The sequence below is a fragment of the Rhipicephalus microplus genome, chromosome X, assembly GCF_043290135.1.
Source record: "Rhipicephalus microplus isolate Deutch F79 chromosome X, USDA_Rmic, whole genome shotgun sequence".
Taxonomy (NCBI): Eukaryota; Metazoa; Arthropoda; class Arachnida; order Ixodida; family Ixodidae; genus Rhipicephalus; species Rhipicephalus microplus.
In genome coordinates this window covers 145,664,242-145,684,056 of record NC_134710.1, presented here as the reverse complement: position 1 = coordinate 145,684,056, position 19,815 = coordinate 145,664,242, and the positions used below count along the sequence as shown (strand labels likewise).

Sequence of the window (19,815 nt, the reverse complement as noted above, 5' to 3'; positions counted from 1 at the left end):
CACTGCTCAGCATCCATCGAGAACTTCAAGTGACCCCAGAACGACTCCTCACAGAATTTTGCAAGTTGTCGAGAAGGAAAAACTTCCTCGTTTAAACTTCCCTCTATGTTTCAAGAGTCGATTAAAAGCTAAACCCCGCTAGCCCAAGCTTCAACCCTTCTATCCTTTCGCAATTACGAGGAAACTATCCAGCAAGCAGAATGTGCAAACGGTAACAAGAAGATCGGAATGTCGGGCGACTTGTTTGTTTGCTTGCATACATGCTGTCACGGACTGCCATTTTTACGACCCGGCGTAACGGCAAATTAACGGGCGCCGCACTCCCCCGCTGACCGGTGGAACCGTTCGCTCATGAAAAGACTGGCCTTTAGTGCAGGGAAGTACTGAATGGGGTGTTCTTCTTCAAACGTTAGTCGCCGATGTTCGATCCTTTGTACCTACGGCGGCGTCGGCGGGGTCGTCAAAGGCCGCGATGCACCCCGAACTAGCTGTAGACTGCCAGACGCACCGGCTGAAACCAAGGAAACTGACCATTCCCACGGGCAAAACTGCTTGTAGACAAGCCGTATGAGAGAACCCAAACAGGTTGTCATTCTCGCTCAGTTGAGGACCCTCTCCTAATTAAAAAGGGACGTAATCAATATATTTTAAGGGTGGGGTTTCTAACAATGAAACGTGCATGATTGGACCCATGTAGAGGTCTCTTTTCTCCCAGGACGAGAATCAGGGGACACGGAGGTCGATTTAAGAGCAGGATTTTGCCTTGCTAAGCAGTGTAGTTGCTGACCAACATGGTGTAGAAGTAGATCAAGAAGTATCCCTTAAGTGGCTCCGTGTCGGCTGGCCACCTAAACTTGGCCATTCGTCTAGTTGTGACGCGAAATTAACGTCTGTAACGTAGGCATCGGTACTTGAATCTCGAGTAAGCTCAACCTGCCCGAGATCGGCTTCAAGCACTAGCCTCCCGGAAACACTAGCGCTGCAACACCGCCGACATCGCAGTTGTGCTAGAACTCTCTCTGACTTCTCGCATCCGATCGTCGTGGACTCAACGCTGCCGGTCATCACAGGTATCCCTTCACCTGTTTATACCTTCGGACTTTCTCATCTGTAGTTTTATTGTTGGTTAGTTTTGTGTAGTTTGTAATACTTCTCTCTTGTAAGCTGATTTATTGATTTTTATGTATTTTGTTAGTTGGTATTAAGTGTTGTACTAGATTCCTCTGCAATATTCCTAGATTCCTCTGCAGTGCTGCAATATCACTATAGAGTTTTGTTTTTCCCCACATACGTCTTTGATCTCTTCACTGTCGCTGCTTACGAACGACCTAACCTGCTGCCATTCCCGTCGCCGACTTCGCGCTGGCGACGCTTGAGTGGCAGCTTGTAACACATACTTACCATTTTTGTACCGCGGTTACATTGTGTTACTTCATCAGGAGTCGTTGGTCGCGGTGTCCCCGGCTTTGATGGTGCTATTGTCCAAACTTATTTCTTGCTTTAACCAGAATTTGAGGTTGACATACCAATTTCTTTATTTGGGTACAAATAATTGAAAAGTACCATCGAATTATTACAAGTGATGTACTTGTTTTATTCACGAAAATAAGCCAGTATAAATCTTAAAAAATGGCAGCCGTTCTACACGCGAACCCCCCCCCCCCCTTCGAAAAAAATTCCTGGGTACGGCCCTGCTTCCTAGGTAATATCGTAAGATTCTGTATGATGCTCGTGGGCTGCGCGGTCGCGGCTCACGTTCGGAAGCAGACTACAGTGCGCTTGTGATCAGTACCGGCCCCGGGGAATTCAAAGCTTTCTTTGTGTAAAGCTCTGGTTTATTGGAATCCCACAGCTTGTGCCAAGTGGTTCGTCACACGTGCACGGCACGCCAGATGGAAGTCACGATGCAGGACGGTGGCAAGACTGTCGAGGAAAGCGCGGACGCTACCGGCGCTCGCTTCTACAAGTTCGGCGAACGCGTCAGTATGGAGGAAAATCAACGCATTGAATTCAAGGCACACAAGCTCATGACAATCGAAAAGCTGCCGCCGGCTTGCAAGGACCAGCGCTCCAAGCAGACCATCTCAAGGTAATACCTTAGTCATTTAATTTGAATGACTTGCCGACACACGTATTCCGTGAGGGCGACGCGCAACGCCGCGCTTACTAGCTCGATATCGTGACTTATTGCAGAGAATGCTCAGAAAAAGAATACCTCAATTTCATGAACCACAAAAGAAATGTACGCATTTTATTATGATGCATTTACAACGACAAATGTGTAGCGGTTACGCTATATAGGGGACTCCAGTGATTGTCCGTTCGGTCAGAAAAAGACATTGCATAAGAGCTACTGAGATGAAAAAAATATGGTGCTAAGTTAATAAGCTCATCAGACTTTTTAGTAAAGATGTTCAGGCGCTGAATTATTCATTTGTAGCCTTAGTGCACCGTCAAGAACACGTGACAATAGCAAGTTTCAGTATAGCGTTCCGCGAGTCCTTGCGGTGCGGTTTCTGCCACTGCGCATGCCTCGTAACGCGAGCCGCCGTTCGCGTTCGCGGCCCACCCGCAGAAAATATGAAATAGCGGGCGGTGTGTGTGGCTCCCAAACGCTGGTTTCGAGGCTACGGTGCCGCTGCGATTGTGCGTTGCGGTTTGCAGGAGGGCAAACGCTATTCTTAAAGCTCATATGACGCCCCCAATGCCGGCAACGCCCGCAGCGCCTGCAAACGTTATTCTAAAACTCCTGAATGTAGTTACCAAGTGGTAACGTTTCCCCTGCTCTCGGTTGTAGTGCACAAACACATGGTGTGGTTTTAAGTGTGTTAGTGCATGTGTTAAATGCTGAAGTGCGGGAATTTGTAACGTGTTACAACTATAGTACGTCTACTTCAGTGAATTTTTCGTTAAAATTTTCACCTGTTCAGGAAAATTCCAGCTACGGAATCAACTATTTTGAGTGTGTTTTAGTATTGTGGCTCACGATAGCTTAATTAGTATTCGGTTCAAGCTCAACACATCAGCTGATAGAATACCTACATGTGCACATGCCAACTGTTAAAATTGATGAAATTCACACTTACCATGTGAAGTTGACTTTATGGATTCTTATCCGATTTATGTTTTTGAAGAATTTGACTGCAACTGATTCATATAAACTCTATGTCACTGTGTTTAATTGACATCACGCAAAACTATCTGTGCCTTCTTGAACACTGGAAGAGGTGGGACTATTTTTCTGGGAATCCTTGACAATGGTGATGTCAATGGTCTCCATCTCACAGAATACCAAGTGAGTCAGTGATGGACTGTGTATAGCCTATGACTTACTGCTTTTGCGAGATTGCAAAGCTTGCAGCAGGGCTCTGCACCTCGTTTTACTGCTTTGTCGTTCTAGAGGCAAGATAACTGCCTGAGCTTGTACGAATGTGATAGTGAACAACTGGGCGTGTCGGTACTGCATAATTCGAAATAGGAAGTGCAAAGAAGACGACGGACAAAAAGGAGACACACAGAAAGCGCCACTTGTAACAATGTAACAATTCCAAGAAAAATGAAATATACTTATGCAGACTGTCGCATTTCAATGCTGCGCAGTCACATTGAGATATCGCAACTCTTTCCGAGACAGAAGTACGAAGTCCACACCAGCGCAATGATTCCCGGCTTTAATTATCTTTTTGCCTCAGATATTAGTTTGTTCCACTTGTCACGACTCTTGGCAATCGCGGATCGTGTGCAAAAAACCGGTACACAATTTCAATCTGTGCATTGTATTGCAAGGTGATCCTCTCTGACATTTCTAACATTGTTACAATACTGTAAGAGCCTGTCGTTAAGCATTGCTCAGTTTGGCCTACGTACTTGCCACAAGACAAAGGAATATCGTAGACCACACCAGTCTGGCATTCGGCATATTTACTTTCGTGGTTTTTTATACAGGCTGTTGCTTTTTCAAGGCAAGGGTTTGTCATTTCACAAAGTTTAGACATTTTCAAAGGTGCAGAGACGATCACCTTTACATCTGCTTGCTTAGCAATCTTCGAGTTTTGGGACACACTATGAACATATGGTATCACGGCTTTCTTTGCTTTTTACACTAGTTGACTCTCAGTCCACTTGGAAGGTTCGTGATTGATTATTTAAAGATTGTTTCAGCTACACAGCGCCTGTGTGTCCATGTCTTCTCTCTTGTGAGTGTGTTTGCAGAGACATTACAGAGATTGAAAGTGTGTACCAGATTTTTGCAAAAACTTTATGATTGCCATGACTTGAGACAAGTAGAACAGATTAATAATTGATGCAAAAAAGAGATCGTTGCACGTGGCCTCCGTATCTTTATTGCAGAAAGAGTTGCAATATCTTAATGTGACTGTGCAGCTATATATGAATTGCGACAACACTGTCCTCAGGAATAGCAACAGCTTTTCTTGCAATAAACTCTGTCGTAAGTGGCGGCACCCTCTGTGTGTCCCCCTTTTTGTCCATCGTCTTCTTTGCGCCTTCCATTTTGAAAATTGTTGCAATTGTAAAAGTATCACAGTGATTAAACTGTCTCTACATGTGAGGCAATTGCTGTGTATATTGCTGCGTATCTATGGTCGCGTAATTGAACTCTGTTTTGTGAGGCCACTTGAGGCATCACTAAGTTTTACTGGCCACATACCAAGGGATTGTAAACTGCACTGTAAGTATTTTTATGCATTCTTCTAGAGGGAAAAACAGTAAGCCGTCTCTGACGTGATGTCTCGATTCTTTTTTTTTTCAGAAAGACCACTTGTTTTTGAATCTTCAAAACTTGATGCAGCGATACAAGCCACCTGTCCCAGAACACATGTACGAGCTGCAGTTCGTGCCAGTCATCTCTGAGGGTGTGCCATTGCCAACAAACGAAAGGTGCGATGCTCAAGTTATGTTTTGTCATATGTAAGACATTCTTTTTTTTTTCTTTTTACACCATATATGAGAGGCAGTGGAAGTGCTCGGTAGTGTAAAAGGGTCTTCACTCGTTCATTGTTGGGTGCCAGTCAAGAATCTTGGGCGGTAGTCACTGCAAAATATACTGTGGCCACCCTTGTTTGTCCTCCACTTATAACAATAGTGAGTTATTTCTTGTTTAGCTCTATTCATAACTTCATATTTAAGCAAGTTTCTTTCTTGGCATGTAGTCTTCCTCGGTGCCCGATCCCGAGAAGTGCAGCACAATATCCAAGTTAATGTGAAGATGTGTAATGTCATTTTTCGTTTTTTTTTTTGCCTGCCTATTAACCCGTTGCACTGAGAGAAACATGCGCTCTTGTTTTTGCAGACGTGAGATGAACAGCAAGGAGAGGTTCAAGCCACACTAATTGCAGTGTTCGAGGCCATGCTGGTGTGACAATGAAGCTACTGCTCAGCTTAGTGTTGTAAGCCCCAGCCATATTGCTACCCAGTGCACATTTTTTGCTTATTCTGCCTTTTGTAGTGGCTTCTACGAGAAACTGTGCATGATTATGCATGTTATTATTAGGTGTTGGTTACTACATGGACAACTCAAATTAAATGCTAATACAGTATTTCCATAATTCTCTGAGAAATCATTATACTGGCCATCCAGACACTGTTAAACATGGATGGATAGTATGCCGAATCAAGTGTAATAAGAGTTTCATGGTTGACATTACCTCTAATATAAAAGGACTAATAAGTGTTTGATGCAAACAACCCTGTCTATGCCTATACGACTTCATTTCTTTTAGCTTTGTGATCATAAGCACTACCAGCAGATAAAATACTGTGCAATTCGAAGCACATCCTTGACCTCTAAATGCGTTATAGATGAAAAGTGAATCACTGTTCACAAGCACATTCAGAGCCCAACAACTATTTTTTAGGTGGAGGGTGACAGCTTGGTGGAGGACACTCAAACTTGTGTAGATTTGTGGTTAAAATTAAATATTTACATTCTATGAAATGGGGCGAGTCAAGCGAGGCCTCCGGGTGAATAAGCACCTCACCCCACTGAGCTAAGCTCTGAGCAAAGCCTACGTGCGTGGCAATACAAACGGGATTGATTTTTAAGAAAAGTGCTCATGTGTTTTTAAGGTGACGGTACCACCGTCGCCATCTTGCGAGTAGTTTCTGCTTGAGCCACCAGAAGACGCCACTAAGTCACGTTTGGAAAAAAGGGAGGAAAATGCACTCTCCGCCGTCGTAGCATGCAGTGGCGAAGAGCCTGTTCCTGCTGGAACTAATCCATTCTTTTCGGGGGTGCCGCTGCTCCCATATCTCCTTTGAAACGTTTCAAATGTGCGTGACGCCCTCCCCCCCCCCCCGCTCCCCAATAACAACAGCAACAAAAAAAGGCACGGACCCGAGAGCCTTTGTACTCCCGTGCAACTGTCCGGAAAAGAGGTGCCTCTCTCTCTCCTGGTAACTTATAACTATTTACAATAGAACGGCGCTGAACCGCGCTGCCGCAAGGGTTGCTGGAAATAATGGTTTGGTTTCTGAACCGACTCTTTCTCTTCCTCGCTAAAAAAGAGTAGAAAGAAAAAGAGTAGAAAAAGAGTAGTTATCGAGGAAGTTCTTCAGTGGCCCTGAATACCGGCAGTGTTGGGTCGCGTGGAACAACGCCGACCTTGTGCACGTGCATAGTAATTATAGATTTCTCCACTGTCAGCAGCTTTGGTTCGACTGTGAATGTAGTGTGGGTGTCGCGCATGGTCCGCTTGATACTTATGTCGCTACATTCAGAAGCTACCCAGGAAGCTCCTTTCAACTACTACCTGGCTATCATTACACAAAGCCCCTTTTCCGTGCCTTGCAGTGAGCCAAAAATGGTGATTTTGTATGCATGAACGACAGAAGGGCTTTGCCTTTTTGCTAGCGAGAACACTATGAGCCTCATGCATCCCAAAACAGATGTATGGGGCGCGAAGTGAAATAATGAAGATACGTATATGCGTATATATAAATTCTTTACTGTATGGGTTTATTTCAACACTTTAGAGCTATCTCTCAATCGGCCATGTGACCATGTCTATTTGTTTGGTTGCTTCCCCAAGTATACTCCACTCATACAACTATCACGCAAACAGCAGCACTTTCCTGGTGTGCTTCGGAAATAACTTTTATAGAAATGAATTTAGAGCGAACCTTGAACAAGAACTCTAATAATACCATATTCGATTAGATTTCTAATCAAAAAAGGAGGTATTTAATTAAGTTGATTTGCCTTTGGCAGTATTCGATTCAATGTGAAAAGTTAATATTCGCGCTCCCCTACAAAATAAACAGCACAGTACACATGGTTGGGAAAGTTTAGAGGCCTCATCTAGCGCGAAAAGTGCCCGTCGCCATCTACGTGAGTGCTACAAAAAAAAATCGTTGGTTGACGTCACCTTATGACGTCACAGATTACCAAAATTTCACGTGAAATATTCAAACACACATACACTGCCAGACACTCGTCACCTCCCTGCGATGGGAATGCGCGCTTCAGATAATGTCCTACGGGCTTCAAAAATATGGGGAGGCAAGGTCCAGTTCTTTGTGTCCTTCAAAAACGCTTCTACAGTCACCTGAGTACAAAGGCGAGCAACCAAGCAATTCCTGGAATCTTTGGCACAATAGCCTAACCTGCTGGCTATGCATTCCTGATGTACAGTGCAACACGCTTTATTCCCTTCTTCCTTTCTCTCTCTCCTTCTCTTTCTTTCTTTTTCAGCAGGATTTAGCCACTGAAAGGAATCTTCGATTTGGCTTGCACTAGTTCAGAAAAGTGCAGGTGCAGAAAAAGCGGTGCCAAGCGGTGCAGTGAGCGTGCAGCGCCGGTCGAGCAAGTGCAGGTGCAGCCTCAACCACGCCTCGGCACTAGCCGACACTAGCGCGCGACGGCTACAGCCAAAACGAAGGCGTGAGTTGACGTGAGTGCAGGCCGGAGAACACCTTGTAGTGTAAGCCTAAAATAGCCGCCTCCGCCGCCTTGTCCGATCAATACACGGCCGTGATGGCACTTCTTGTGACTGCGATGGAATTGCTGGACTCGAGCAGCGACGACGATTCCGTCAGCGGTGCCGTTTGCAGTGACTGCGACGATGAGTACGACGATGCGTGCATCTTGGTCGCGTGCGCGTTGGTGCGCGACGATGCCAACCGTGTACCCGGGTACGAAAGCATTATCGGCAGGTACCATGAGTATGAATTCAAGCGCCTCTTCAGGCTGTCCAGGGAGACTTTTGATAGTTTCAGGGCCAAGTTCAAGACTTCAGCCTTCTACCCAAGGGCAGTGCAAGGCCGCCAACAAATCAGTGCCGAAAAAACATGCCTCATAGCGCTTGTGTACCTAGGCTCACAAATATCTATGTACGCCATAGGCGACAAATTCGATGTTACCGAGTCGTCTGTTCATGTTTGTGTGACACGGGTCGTTCACTTCTTACACGCTATTAGCGATGAGATAATTTGCTGGCCTAGTAGCGCGGAAGTGACCCGCATAAAGAACGGCTTCCTCGCCAAAAGTAAAGGCAAGGGCCCAAGAAACACCATCGGCTGTATCGATGGATCACACATCGGGATACTCACTCCAAGCGAATCTACGCAGTCTTACTTCAACCGGAAAAAGTGGCCTTCGATAATCCTGCAAGGAATCTGCGACGACAGGAACAAGTTGCTGAACGTGTTTATTGGGTTTCCAGGTTCGGTTCACGACGCCCGTGTCCTGAGGGAGAGCCCCTTCTTTGCACGCGCAATTCAGGAATGTGAAGACAATTATATACTGGGTGACAGTGCATATCCACTGATGCCATGGCTCATGACCCCATTCAAGGACAATGGAAGTTCTTTTCCTACGTGGAAAAAGAGCTTCAATAAACGACACAGTCAACAACGAGTGCTTATTGAGAACACCTTCGGCCTGCTTAAACAGCGTTTTAGGAGGCTCTACCTTGTTGATGCAAAAAGTGTGCAACAGTGCTGCTATATAGTTATGGCTGCGTGTGTGCTACACAACATGTGCAACGATGAAAGGGACTTCCTTGAGGAACTTGCAACGCTTCCCCAAGAAGAAGATGTGGGCAATGATGAAAGTGAAGGAGATTTTGATTGCAGTCTGCCAGGCTACAGTCAGTCTCTGCGAGAGTTCATTGCAAAGGAACAGTGCTAGAAGTTCATCTTTGCTTCGCGATTTATTCAGTGTGCAAATGTTTTGCGAAGTGGGGTGCCGCGTCTAGAAGCAATGTTTTTTTTTAACAAATTAGATGGAGTAGACACTGCTAGTGTTATAAAAGTTTATTGCCCATATTATAACCCGTCCTTATTTGAGAGTACGTCGATCAACCGATCGAATCGCTGCATGCGCTCATCATGCCGCTTTGCCTTTGCCTCTTCCCATTTTTTTCTTTCCTCCAGTTGTTTCACTGCTGCCTCCTCTTGCTTAGCTCTCGAAGCTTGCATTTTTTCTAATGCCTCCAAGAGCGGCGTGACTTGGGACCTACTCTGGCGCTTCCTTTTTGGCGTTGTGCTGCTCCGAACTTTGGATGCTGTGTTGCACTCGACTGGGACTGCTGCATCTTGAGGTGCTTCAGTGATGCTGGTGCTGTTGAAAGTAATTGTACAGGTGCCATGTCATTTCCAGGCTACAGCACAAATTAAGTAATTTTTACTTACTCTGGACTTGCACTAGGCAGGATTGTTTTTCCAGGCTCCAAGAGCAGCCTTGGATTTACACTATGTTCTTTTTCCAAGACTTCTGCCAGCTCTCTGTAATAGACACTATGAGAATCACTGAAGATATGAAGACACAATCGTAACTTACTCTTCATATTCACAGTTCACACGGTGGTGACCTGAAGAATTGTTGTCTTTTTTTGACTTTTTATATGCTCTGTCCAGCGACTTCCATTTGTTTTCCACTTGTGTGGCAGTCACGTTGCACAAGAACTCCGTATTGATGGCCTCAGCCAACTTCTTCCACAGAAGCCTTCTTGTGCTAAACAAAAAAGCAAAGCACAGTTAGTAGGAAAGAAGGAAGCGACGTAACGTGACCCAAGTCTTGCAGTAGCACATGAACCTTTCCTTAGTACTTCATATGTGTAGCTTTCAGGGATAATTGCTAGGGATGTTCGATTATTCGAAAATTTTGGATAATGAATCAAACAGCACTGTATTCGGTTCCTAAGTCGAATCGAATTGCACATATTCTAAGTAACAAATATTCTTTTAATAATCGGCACTGGCGGGAGAACCCCAAAACAACGAAACAGCTACAAGTCATTCTTTCAATCCCTAATGTGACCTGTACGCAGCCCAAGCTTTTGCAAGACTACCTACACTATATTGATTGTCGAATGAATGCGCTTCTGAAAGCTCCATTCTTGCTCAATTTTTACTGCACTTTAGCTGTATCGCATTTATCAGCTCCTGTCTTCGTCTTGTAATAACCAAAGGTGGGAACTACGAGTGCTTGCAGCTTCACGACTAGCAACAGATACAAGTTTTGCGTTTGCGTAAATTGTTCTTGCAGATGTAAATTTCAACGCCCATTGTTATCCGCTTTTAGTGCGCAGGCCATGTTGTGATGACGGGTTGATCTGCTCCGTTACATATTTAGTTGTATCTGCAATGTTTGGTTGTAAATTGTTTTGTTTTTGTGTCCCAATTTTATTTAAAGTGAGGTGACAAAGTCTCACGTTGATAACGCTAGTCAATGCCGTAGTTGAACCTACAATTACAAAATGTTACGAATATTCTAGTTCCTGCTGCATACGAGATTACCTTAGTTTTCGTAATTGTGGTATTTTGAGTAGATTCAAACTGACTGTAATGGCCTTTGTCGAAAGTTTGTGACTATTTGTTTCAAATAAAATGTTCTGTTCTAAGGCTGTTTTGAAAATGGTCTACTTACTATTCAAACAGTATTCAATTACTATTTGTATTCTATTTGGTGCCATTACTATTTGACTCTTACTTGATTAGGTTCCGAAATTCACTATTCACACACTTCTGATAACTGCGAACGTTCTTTTTGTGCGGGAAGCATTATGTTGGAGAAGTTGAACATTGTGTAAATCACTCTTTTGGATCATAAAGCTTCACTAAGGAGACAGCCATATTCTAACCTGTCTTTGCATTGTAAAACATGCAGCTGCGCAACCTTGTTTGCTGACACGACGGCGCAGTCTAGGTTCAAAGATAGGGTAGCACGTGTCAAGAAGCATATCTCTTTTAACAATGAGCTGCACCATCTTGAAAAGTGGCAGTGCGAGAGAAATGCGGACAGACAGTGAAGACACAAGGACTGCAGGGCGAGACTTGCTAGAGATGTGCCTCAGAATAACAACATGCAATTCCCTCTAGTGCAAATTCTCAAGGCAGCACTACACTTGCAACATGGCTTGAGCTTGGAGGTGCTGCACCTTTTCGGCAAGACAGCGGTTGTGCAATGCCCAACACAAAAGCACCGTCGCTGTTTTTGAAGATCACTTGACTTAATGAAACATTACGAATGCCTTCGTTGTGTATATATGTGCGTGACTATACATACTGTTTGTGTGTATATGTAAACGTATATGTCACAGTCAGGCGCATAGCCAAAATTTTTTTTCAGTGGGGGGGGGCAGTAAAATGTAAATTGCTGGCAGTAAAATGTAGGCAACAATAACCATCGCCATTGTGAACTTCATGCGCCCTTATCTTGTTGGTGCTTGCCTAGAGTGAAACGGAATAATAAAAAGCTGCAAATAATTTTGGACATAGGATGACATACCGAAGTGCCCTGGTTTTTCCCACCAAGTCCTTCATTTCCGAGTATTTGGCGATGAAGAACCTTGTTTTTCGGGCGCTCCAAAGCTCTTCCACATCTTCAGCCGACGCGGCTGCTGCTGGAAATGCGGCTAAAGCCCCATCGCTGTCAACGTCGCCGTCGCAGGCAGGAGAAGGCGTCGGCGGTTGTGCCGGAGGGGGGTCATTTTCACGATTCCCTGCCATGAACCGCAACGTAACGCGCTTGCCGTCTGCAAGGGCGAAAACCAAGATTAAAAATACCGACATAGCATAAGCAATGCTACGAGGCTGTTTGCTGACCGACTACGACTCCTGGCCGCTAACCACGTTTTTTGGCAATGCATGCAGCCTGACTTACCTGATGCCTCATAGACGTAACCGTTGGCGTCCGTCATAAATGACCCGTCGGGATTGTGAAGTGCCTTAACTTCCTTTTGAACGCCCTGAACAACTATTTGCAACGTCGTCTGCTCTGGCCTTGGGGGGACGCCCGCCATGCTGCACTACTCTGCACCTGCTTTGGAGTGCGTGCACGCCGGTACAGAACTCGTCAGGAACTAGGCTTACACCTAGACAAAACGAGGGAGCCAGTGCAGAGGGTGCGACAGAGGGCGCGCGCTGCTCCGGCAAAACGAGGACGAAGGTGCTGCACCCTTTGAACTGGTTCAGCCGGTGCAGCCAAAACGAAGAGACCAGAAGTCTAAAGAAGTCCATCCGTGTTTTGGCGGCTTAGTTATGTTTAGAAGCGCCACTTTTGACGAACGTCGGAACTGACGTGAAACAACGTGATGTTTTTTTTTACAGATGGCGCCACCGTCAAAAAGTGTTTGCGAGCTTTATTATTTTTGAAAAATCTTTTGTTTCAAGCACCACTTCGTAAAGTTAGTGAGTACTGGTGATTACAAGACACTACATGGTCCTGCTAATGTGCAATACTTGTTGTGAATTAGCCTACAAAAGACAAAAAAAGGAAATTTGCACGAACCTGGCAAGCAGAAAAATGAGCTAAATTCACTGCTGTCCTACAAATTTTCTAATTAACTTACGACAATTTTCTCTTCATAGAAACCTAGGGAAAGGCTTGCTGATTTATTATTGAAGATTTCAGAGTTTCAGCTTGGATAGTTTTGTCCCTTCGTCGGTAATGCCTGACCAAGTAGCGCCATAAATTGCCGTATTGAAGGAGTAATAATTCAAGAACTGTTCATCAGAACACAAAACAACTACGCGTACACGTAATGTACATTGTAGCCTGGAAACCCATTCAATATTGTTGTTCTGCACAAAATAGAAAAAAAGTTATTTACTCATAAACTTTCATTCTTTTGCCCATTTTTATTAGAGCGTGCATCAATTTCTAATTGCTTTACTGGCAATATCTCTTCATAGAAACCTTGCATAACGCTTCGTTAAAAGGCTCAGCAAATTTCATTTCGTTATGTTGGACAGTTTTGTTGCACTGGCAGTACAACGGAGGCTTGTACAGCAAAAACGCTGTTTTTTGCTCACACTGTTTTAACTGCCATGAAATAACACTCCAGACTAGGCAAAAATACTAGTTGTCCTTAGAAAGCGGAGAACGTAAACTTTCTAATGCAATAGAACTCATATTCTTCCATTGAGCAGAGCAAGCACAGTGAGCCAGTAAACAACGACTAAAATGTCGAGCTCTTGCCATGGAGAATGAACCAGACAATATTTCTCACCAGAATGAACCAGACAATATTTCCTTTGGGTATAGTGCATGTTATATATCTTGTTTATATTCAAGAGAGATTTAAATGACCACAGCATAAAATTAAAGACAAAGCTGTCCTCGTTGCGGTGGCATGTCCTCTAATTTTTAATTCTATAACAATAGTTTTTTATCAATGGTGATGCAAGTGAAAACATATGCTTTATGTTGGCCGCTGCACTTACAATTGTATTTTTCTGTATTTTAGCCACTGCATTAATGTTATACTGCTAGTTAGTTTTCTATAGTGCTGTTTTTTATGCATTGGTTTGTGGCTTAGCCGTTGTGCATATCGTTCGATTCGCTATATTTCTTGCATTCATTGATTTTTTTCGTCCTGCATAAACCAGGGCAGATCGGTGATGCGGTATGTTGTCGAGATTAAGGTATCTGCATGGGACAGTTCTGACCCGAGAAACAGTGAGATTAACAAGACCAAGATGGGCATCCACCCCATGTTTGACAACGAAGAGGATCTCTGCTTTGTGCGCCTTCAGGGCAGCAACAAGCGGGTAATTTCACATCTATGCCTTCACATCTGGTGGCTTGAACTCACTCAGAGTGCTAATGGTTTCAAGCTGCTTGCTCAGAGGTTTATTTGAGACTACTAGATTTATTTACTTAGGTGGGTGTCGAGGCATGCTGATTGATACAATTCATTAGAATACATGGCACTTTACAAACACAGATACACAGCGCAAGAACTAGGATGGGCCGCTGCTCTTCCTCTTGCCCTATGTATTCTAATATATTTGTGCATCATTGTCAAAAGTCAATGCCCTTGCACAATATGTTCCTTTTTTGAGAACAAGATAATGTTGCTTATTATAAAGGCTGCTTAACATGTTTTGTGTGGTGGTTTTTTGCTCAGTAAAAGGAGGAGTTGAAACGTCCACGGTGCAAGGAAGTGTTATTGTTACCAGTACAACCCCTCTCTCGTTCTACGTCAATGGAGTATTAACAAATATATTCAATGCCACATGCGTTATGCACATTTCAATTTAATACAGAGCTTGACTATGAAGTGCAGACCTGTCATCATTACCATCATTGTGACATATAACACGTTGCAATAACATTTGCTGATCCCATCCAGAAGTACACCAAGCATGATGATGTTGCTAATAGATAAAGTAATAATACTTAACGAGTGCTGTGGACATTTCTTCTGGCTTTTGCACTTGCCCACAGCATCTGATACCAATCATAGGAACAGAGAAAACCAGTGTAATATGACATCGTGAAGGCCTTAATTTGGATACCACAGACTAAAATGTGCTGTTTCCATCATTGCATGCAATACTAGGCCTGTGTTCATTATTTGATGAAGACCTGGGCTTTCGTTGTATATAGCAGTCAAGTGCATGGAGAATGGAAGAAATGTCACAGTGTGTCATTGTTTAGATCTGAAAGCACTTGAAGTGGTTAGGCTTTGTTTCAAATAGAAACTTTTGCAAGATTGCTGGTCATAGTGACTTGTTTTGAATATATGTGCTCATCGCAGTAAAGTAAGCACCTTCACAGGAGGTCAGTCTTTATTTTTGAATAATTTGAAATTCTGTAAAATAAACTGCAGCATGCATTTTATGTTCGATTGATTGATATGTGCTGTTTAATGTCCCGAAACCATCATACGATTATGAGAGATGCCGTAGAGGAGGGCTCAGATTTAAACCACCTGGGCTTCTTTAACCTGCAAGCAAATCTGAGCACCTGAGCCTACAGCATTTTCACCTCTATAGAAAACGCAGCCGATGCAGCCGGCATTTGATCCCGCGACATGCTGGTCAGCAGCCGAGTACCTTAGCCACTAGACCACTGTGGCGGGGCATTGCATATTACACCAGGACTAGCAATAACTATAATTAGCTAATAGAAAAAGAGTAAACACTATTTACAAAGAACAGTCATCAAGAAATTTGCCTCATGTAATAAATTACATCTAGTGACATTTGCCTTTACAGCGCTGAAATTGCATGCTTCGATTTGTTGCCGTTATCAGTTTCTGAAGGCGTATTTCCCCCCCCCCCCCCCCCCCCCTGTTTTTTTGTGTATTAGTGCACTGTGCAAGAAGTCACTGACATGACCCATCAAGAAGTTAAAAGTTACTACTCCTCCAAGTAAGTTATATTGCTTGTCAAAAATGCTGCTTGATTTTTTTTATGTACTAATTTCCTGCTTACGATTATTCCAGGACATGCATTCAAAAGCCCCTAGAGTAAATTTTGACGGGCACCGCATAGCATTAGGTAGTACGTTGCATTGCCAGTAGAGCTTGACATGCCCCACCTGAGAAGAAAAAGGCCTTGAGGAAGATTTTTCTGCAGTACTTAAATCAAATATAATTGAGGACATTGCTTTCTGAGGCATCAAATGTTATGCTTTGCATTTTTATGTTGCATTCCATTGTCTATGTTCCTTGGCACCAGTCTGACCCGGTGACCTCAGACTGATTAAAGTATTCATATTAAGAGGTAGCTCTGTGGCATTTTGACTTAAGTATAAGAAATTAAGTGTATGATTACTGAAACTAATAAGGAACAGTATATTACAGAGTGTGACCAGTGTCACCACAAGCTAGTCATGCTTAGTCGATGGTACTCTTTCAGTTGTGAAATTCTAGTCTTAGGTACCTTTGCATATTATAGATTTTCGAAACCTATCCTGTTCACATGCAAAAAAAAGAAAAGAAAAATAACACCACGTCTTCATGCTTCCAGGAGTGTTTTCTACATTGATAACTTGCTCAATTTTGTGTTGTAATGATGGAAGTAGCTTGCAAAGGGCAGTTTTATAAACAAGTTTAAAATTTTCCCAAATTGCATAAACGTACAATTCGTTTAACATAAATTTGGCATATCTTATTTTCACATTGAACATTTCACCTCTTGTGCGAAGTATTGCTATGCGACATGTATATCCTGGTTTGCTTTGAAAGGACCGTTCACTTGTAAACCAACATGAGACCTGTAAATTGATACCTTTATATCTTAAATGCACAGCATTTTAAGATAATTATTTTGCAAACCATAGATATTGTGATTTGAGGCAAAAGGAATTTTGTGTGTTTACAAGTACAACCTCTTATTAAACCTCGCAGCTCTACTTCTCCAACAGTCTAGATTATTTTCTCCACAACATCAACAATGTGAGATTTGTATATTGTACAGTTGACTTTAGCTGGAACTTCAGTGCCAGTGCCTGATGACAGTGCTTTGGCAGTATAAGGTATACATTATTAGTAAATACTAAACATATTGTGTACTTCTTCCATCACCTTGAGATTCCTGCAGTGTCTGCAGTACTGCGGACTCACCTTTTCCTCAGCATCTCCATTACGTAGTCCTTCCCCCGACATACTCTTGCCACTGAACCCAAGGATCACCTTGCGGTTGTCAGCCATTGCCGCCAAAGAACGAGTTCATTTGGAACGTGTTCATAAACATCTTAAAGAACTAAAGAGATGTGCATCAAAATGAGATCACAGGTGTGAAATAAAATAATGTTTTGTGTGTACGCACTGCTTTTTTGTGTTTCTTGCATCCGTTTTGGTGCACAGAACTATATTGCCTTTGAAAGCATTTATCAGATGTATACTTTGCACACACAGCATAAGGAAAATAATTTTTTTAATATATGGGATGCTGGGTAAGAAATGAACAGGTAAGCCTGGGCACTGCAGTTTCTTGTGCCTCTTGCCTCTGAAATTTATTGCTCATTGTCAAAGTTGCGATGCTTGAGCTTGGGAGTAGCTATATGCAGATTTAAACGGCTGAACGAGGCGAAACTCCTGTTTGCAATACTTTTAAATAATGACACATTCTAAACATTGCGTGCACCCAATAGTATGTGCTGTTAATTGTACATTGCAGTGCAGAAGTAGGTGAAAGTAATACCAAAATCACTTCATGACTGAGTTTTATTGTGCGAGTAATTGGCTGTTAAATAGAATTGGCTGTAAAGATGCTGCATATGTTACACCAGCCGCACCTCTAAAAACAGGAATCTAAGTGAAACCATCGTTATCCGTTAGGTAAGAGGGAATAGTAGGACGATACTAAACCACCGTTACATGTAAGTTCAGTAAGCAGCATTGTGTGAAGAAAATTCAATGCGAGAAGGAAGGAGTGGTATATCTTTGCCATCGCACTTACCAAGATTGCGGTGAAGCGGCCTTTTTTTATGTATGACAAGAAATACGTGCAACTAGCCATCACCCACTTGAGGTCGCACAGTAGTCAGCATAGGAAGAGTTTGGTGTAGATGATCACTCACTATTTAGTGGAAGGCGTCAGTGCTTTCTTTGCGACTCGGTGAATTGGTCAGTACAAACACCCAGAACCAGCACAGCGTTGAACCACGAAAACTAGCATGGAAATCAGGAGCCCATGTGAAGTGCAGCTGCACACCATGGCCCCCTCTTCCGCAATAAGCATTGTGTTTGAAGTGCAGCACTTGTTCTCCTTTACTGTCTTCGCGTCTTTCGTCGATTTCCTCTTTCGAATATTACCAAGCAAATCGCCCAGCAAGCTGCGTTAGTGATGTCCTGTTTTAAGCATCGTTGTGACAAATCAGCATCTAGATCTACTTGGATATAGAAAACGGGCGAAGCAAGGCGCAGATTACACTGTTTTATTGTCTGGCGAGTGCATGACAAAGCAGAGGAAACATAAGACATCACACTCCCACAGTGCTTTGTTAGCATGCATTCGTGTTCTGTGCAGTACTTCACATGAATTTTATGGCGATCCCAATCTTGCCCAATTGTCGACCTTGATGAACCTGCCAACTGGATCGTTTATTTGATACATAATTCATTTGTTGTGTTTGCTCCTTCCTTCATTAAAGGCTGTGTTCCAATTCTTTGACTTCTTCTAAATATGTATGCCGCAAACAGCTGGCACTTGCTCGTTTAAACCATAGCTTCCTCAAATTAACTAGAGGGGACTCTGGTGCTTCGATCGATCAGCGACCATGGGCCTGATGGGGCAGTGACTGCTACGACCCGGTGAAAATAGCGCAAACGCTATACGCTATGTTTACTCAACACTGCTTGGATCCGTACAAAGCTGTACAGCTTTGTACGGATCCCAGTCCCAGATGTACGGTGGCTTTTGGAGAATGGTGGGTCAGGCAACCTGAGGTTCTCTACAGAGTTAAATCTGGTTCTCTGGGCATATTTTTTTCGCGTGTGGCGTTCTGTGGCTTTTGGTTAATAGAGGGTCAGGCAACCTCAGGTTCTGTCGACGTGTGGCGTGCATGCATGCGTGTGTGAGATAAGCTGTACGCGATCCCTAGCTGTACACATCTGTGTTGTGCTGGACGTGTGCTGATTGCGGTGTCCTCGTAGAGGGCGTGGGCACTGCGATTAAGCTTATCGTTGCCCATGTGCTGGAAGAAAGCGGACAGTGTTTGCAGCGCTTGAACTTGCACTAGCGTCCCTTGCACTAGAGACTATATTTGTACTGTCACTACGTTCTTCAGCGTTATTTTTGTGATTGCTAATATTTGATTTTTTTTTGCGTGTGAGGTGGCAGCGTTCGTTGTACAAATTTTACTGAGCATGAAAGTATTTTTTTCACTGCGCTTGATCATATGCCTCGGCAACTTGCTTTTGACTGTTTTGCCGCGTGCTCATCGGATGTATCAATTAATTAATGAGTGGCATCAGCCATTTTATTGGTCAACGAGGCTGATTTTCTGTCTCGGTTAAGCCATGCAAATATTGCACGATGTAATTTCAATTGAGATCCTGATCGTGATTGCAAAATGCAGAAGTGAGTCGTTCCTGCTTGAGAAACACGAATCAAATTGAAAGAGCCTGTATGGCTCTACTCACTCCTCATACAGCTGCATGCGGTCATACGATCGATAGTTGTACAAAAACAAGTGTTCAATGCCTAGGTATGTAGTACATGCTGCTTGCACCCTGCAGGTTTTTTTGCCTGCGCATGCCTCATTTTTCGGCGCGAAATGGCGCCCTTGTAAGCAATCAACTAACTAGTATCAATTCCTTTCAGAGATAAAAAAACAGATAGGCATCTGTTTTGTTTTTTCTGTAAGCAAATTTTTAAGGAAATAAAAACTTCGTCTGAGTAGGATGACAGTTAAAAAAAAGCACTGAAGAAAATGGTGACTTCTTTTAATGTATAAAATTGTTGTACAGTGACATAATTTACAATTTGAGACTTACGTATATCATTAAAGGAAGGTGACTGTGGTGTATTTAGCAAAATGTACTAAATGACACTAATTATATGAACAAATGTTGTACACACAGATGTATGTTCAACAGTTGCATATGTTTTATATAA

The 19,815-nt window shown here is 43.3% G+C and overlaps 1 protein-coding gene and 1 pseudogene across 1 annotated transcript; one reads left to right on the top strand and one right to left on the bottom strand.

The window, feature by feature from the left end:
* Positions 1-1,904: 1,904 nt before the first annotated feature.
* Positions 1,905-16,592, top strand: LOC119176876 (schlafen-like protein 2; annotated as a pseudogene).
* LOC142775810 (uncharacterized) lies at positions 9,259-12,131 on the bottom strand. Its single transcript, XM_075877952.1, has 4 exons — positions 11,750-12,131; positions 9,800-9,973; positions 9,652-9,744; positions 9,259-9,580 (listed from the first exon to the last, which is right to left on the bottom strand). Exons 1-4 carry the CDS (start codon positions 12,031-12,033, stop codon positions 9,286-9,288), a joined length of 846 nt encoding a protein of 281 aa, XP_075734067.1. The 5' UTR covers positions 12,034-12,131; the 3' UTR covers positions 9,259-9,285.
* Positions 16,593-19,815: the final 3,223 nt, after the last annotated feature.

Excerpts from the sequence above, each read along its gene's own strand:
- LOC142775810 (XM_075877952.1), bottom strand. The coding sequence starts at position 12,033 with ATGTCGGTATTTTTAATCTTGGTTTTCGCCCTTGCAGACGGCAAGCGC. Across the intron at positions 9,745-9,799 it reads GTGAACTGTGAATATGAAGA|AGAGCTGGCAGAAGTCTTGG; the intron begins GTAAGTTACGAT and ends TGTCTATTACAG. Across the intron at positions 9,581-9,651 it reads CTGCCTAGTGCAAGTCCAGA|CACCAGCATCACTGAAGCAC; the intron begins GTAAGTAAAAAT and ends TACTTTCAACAG.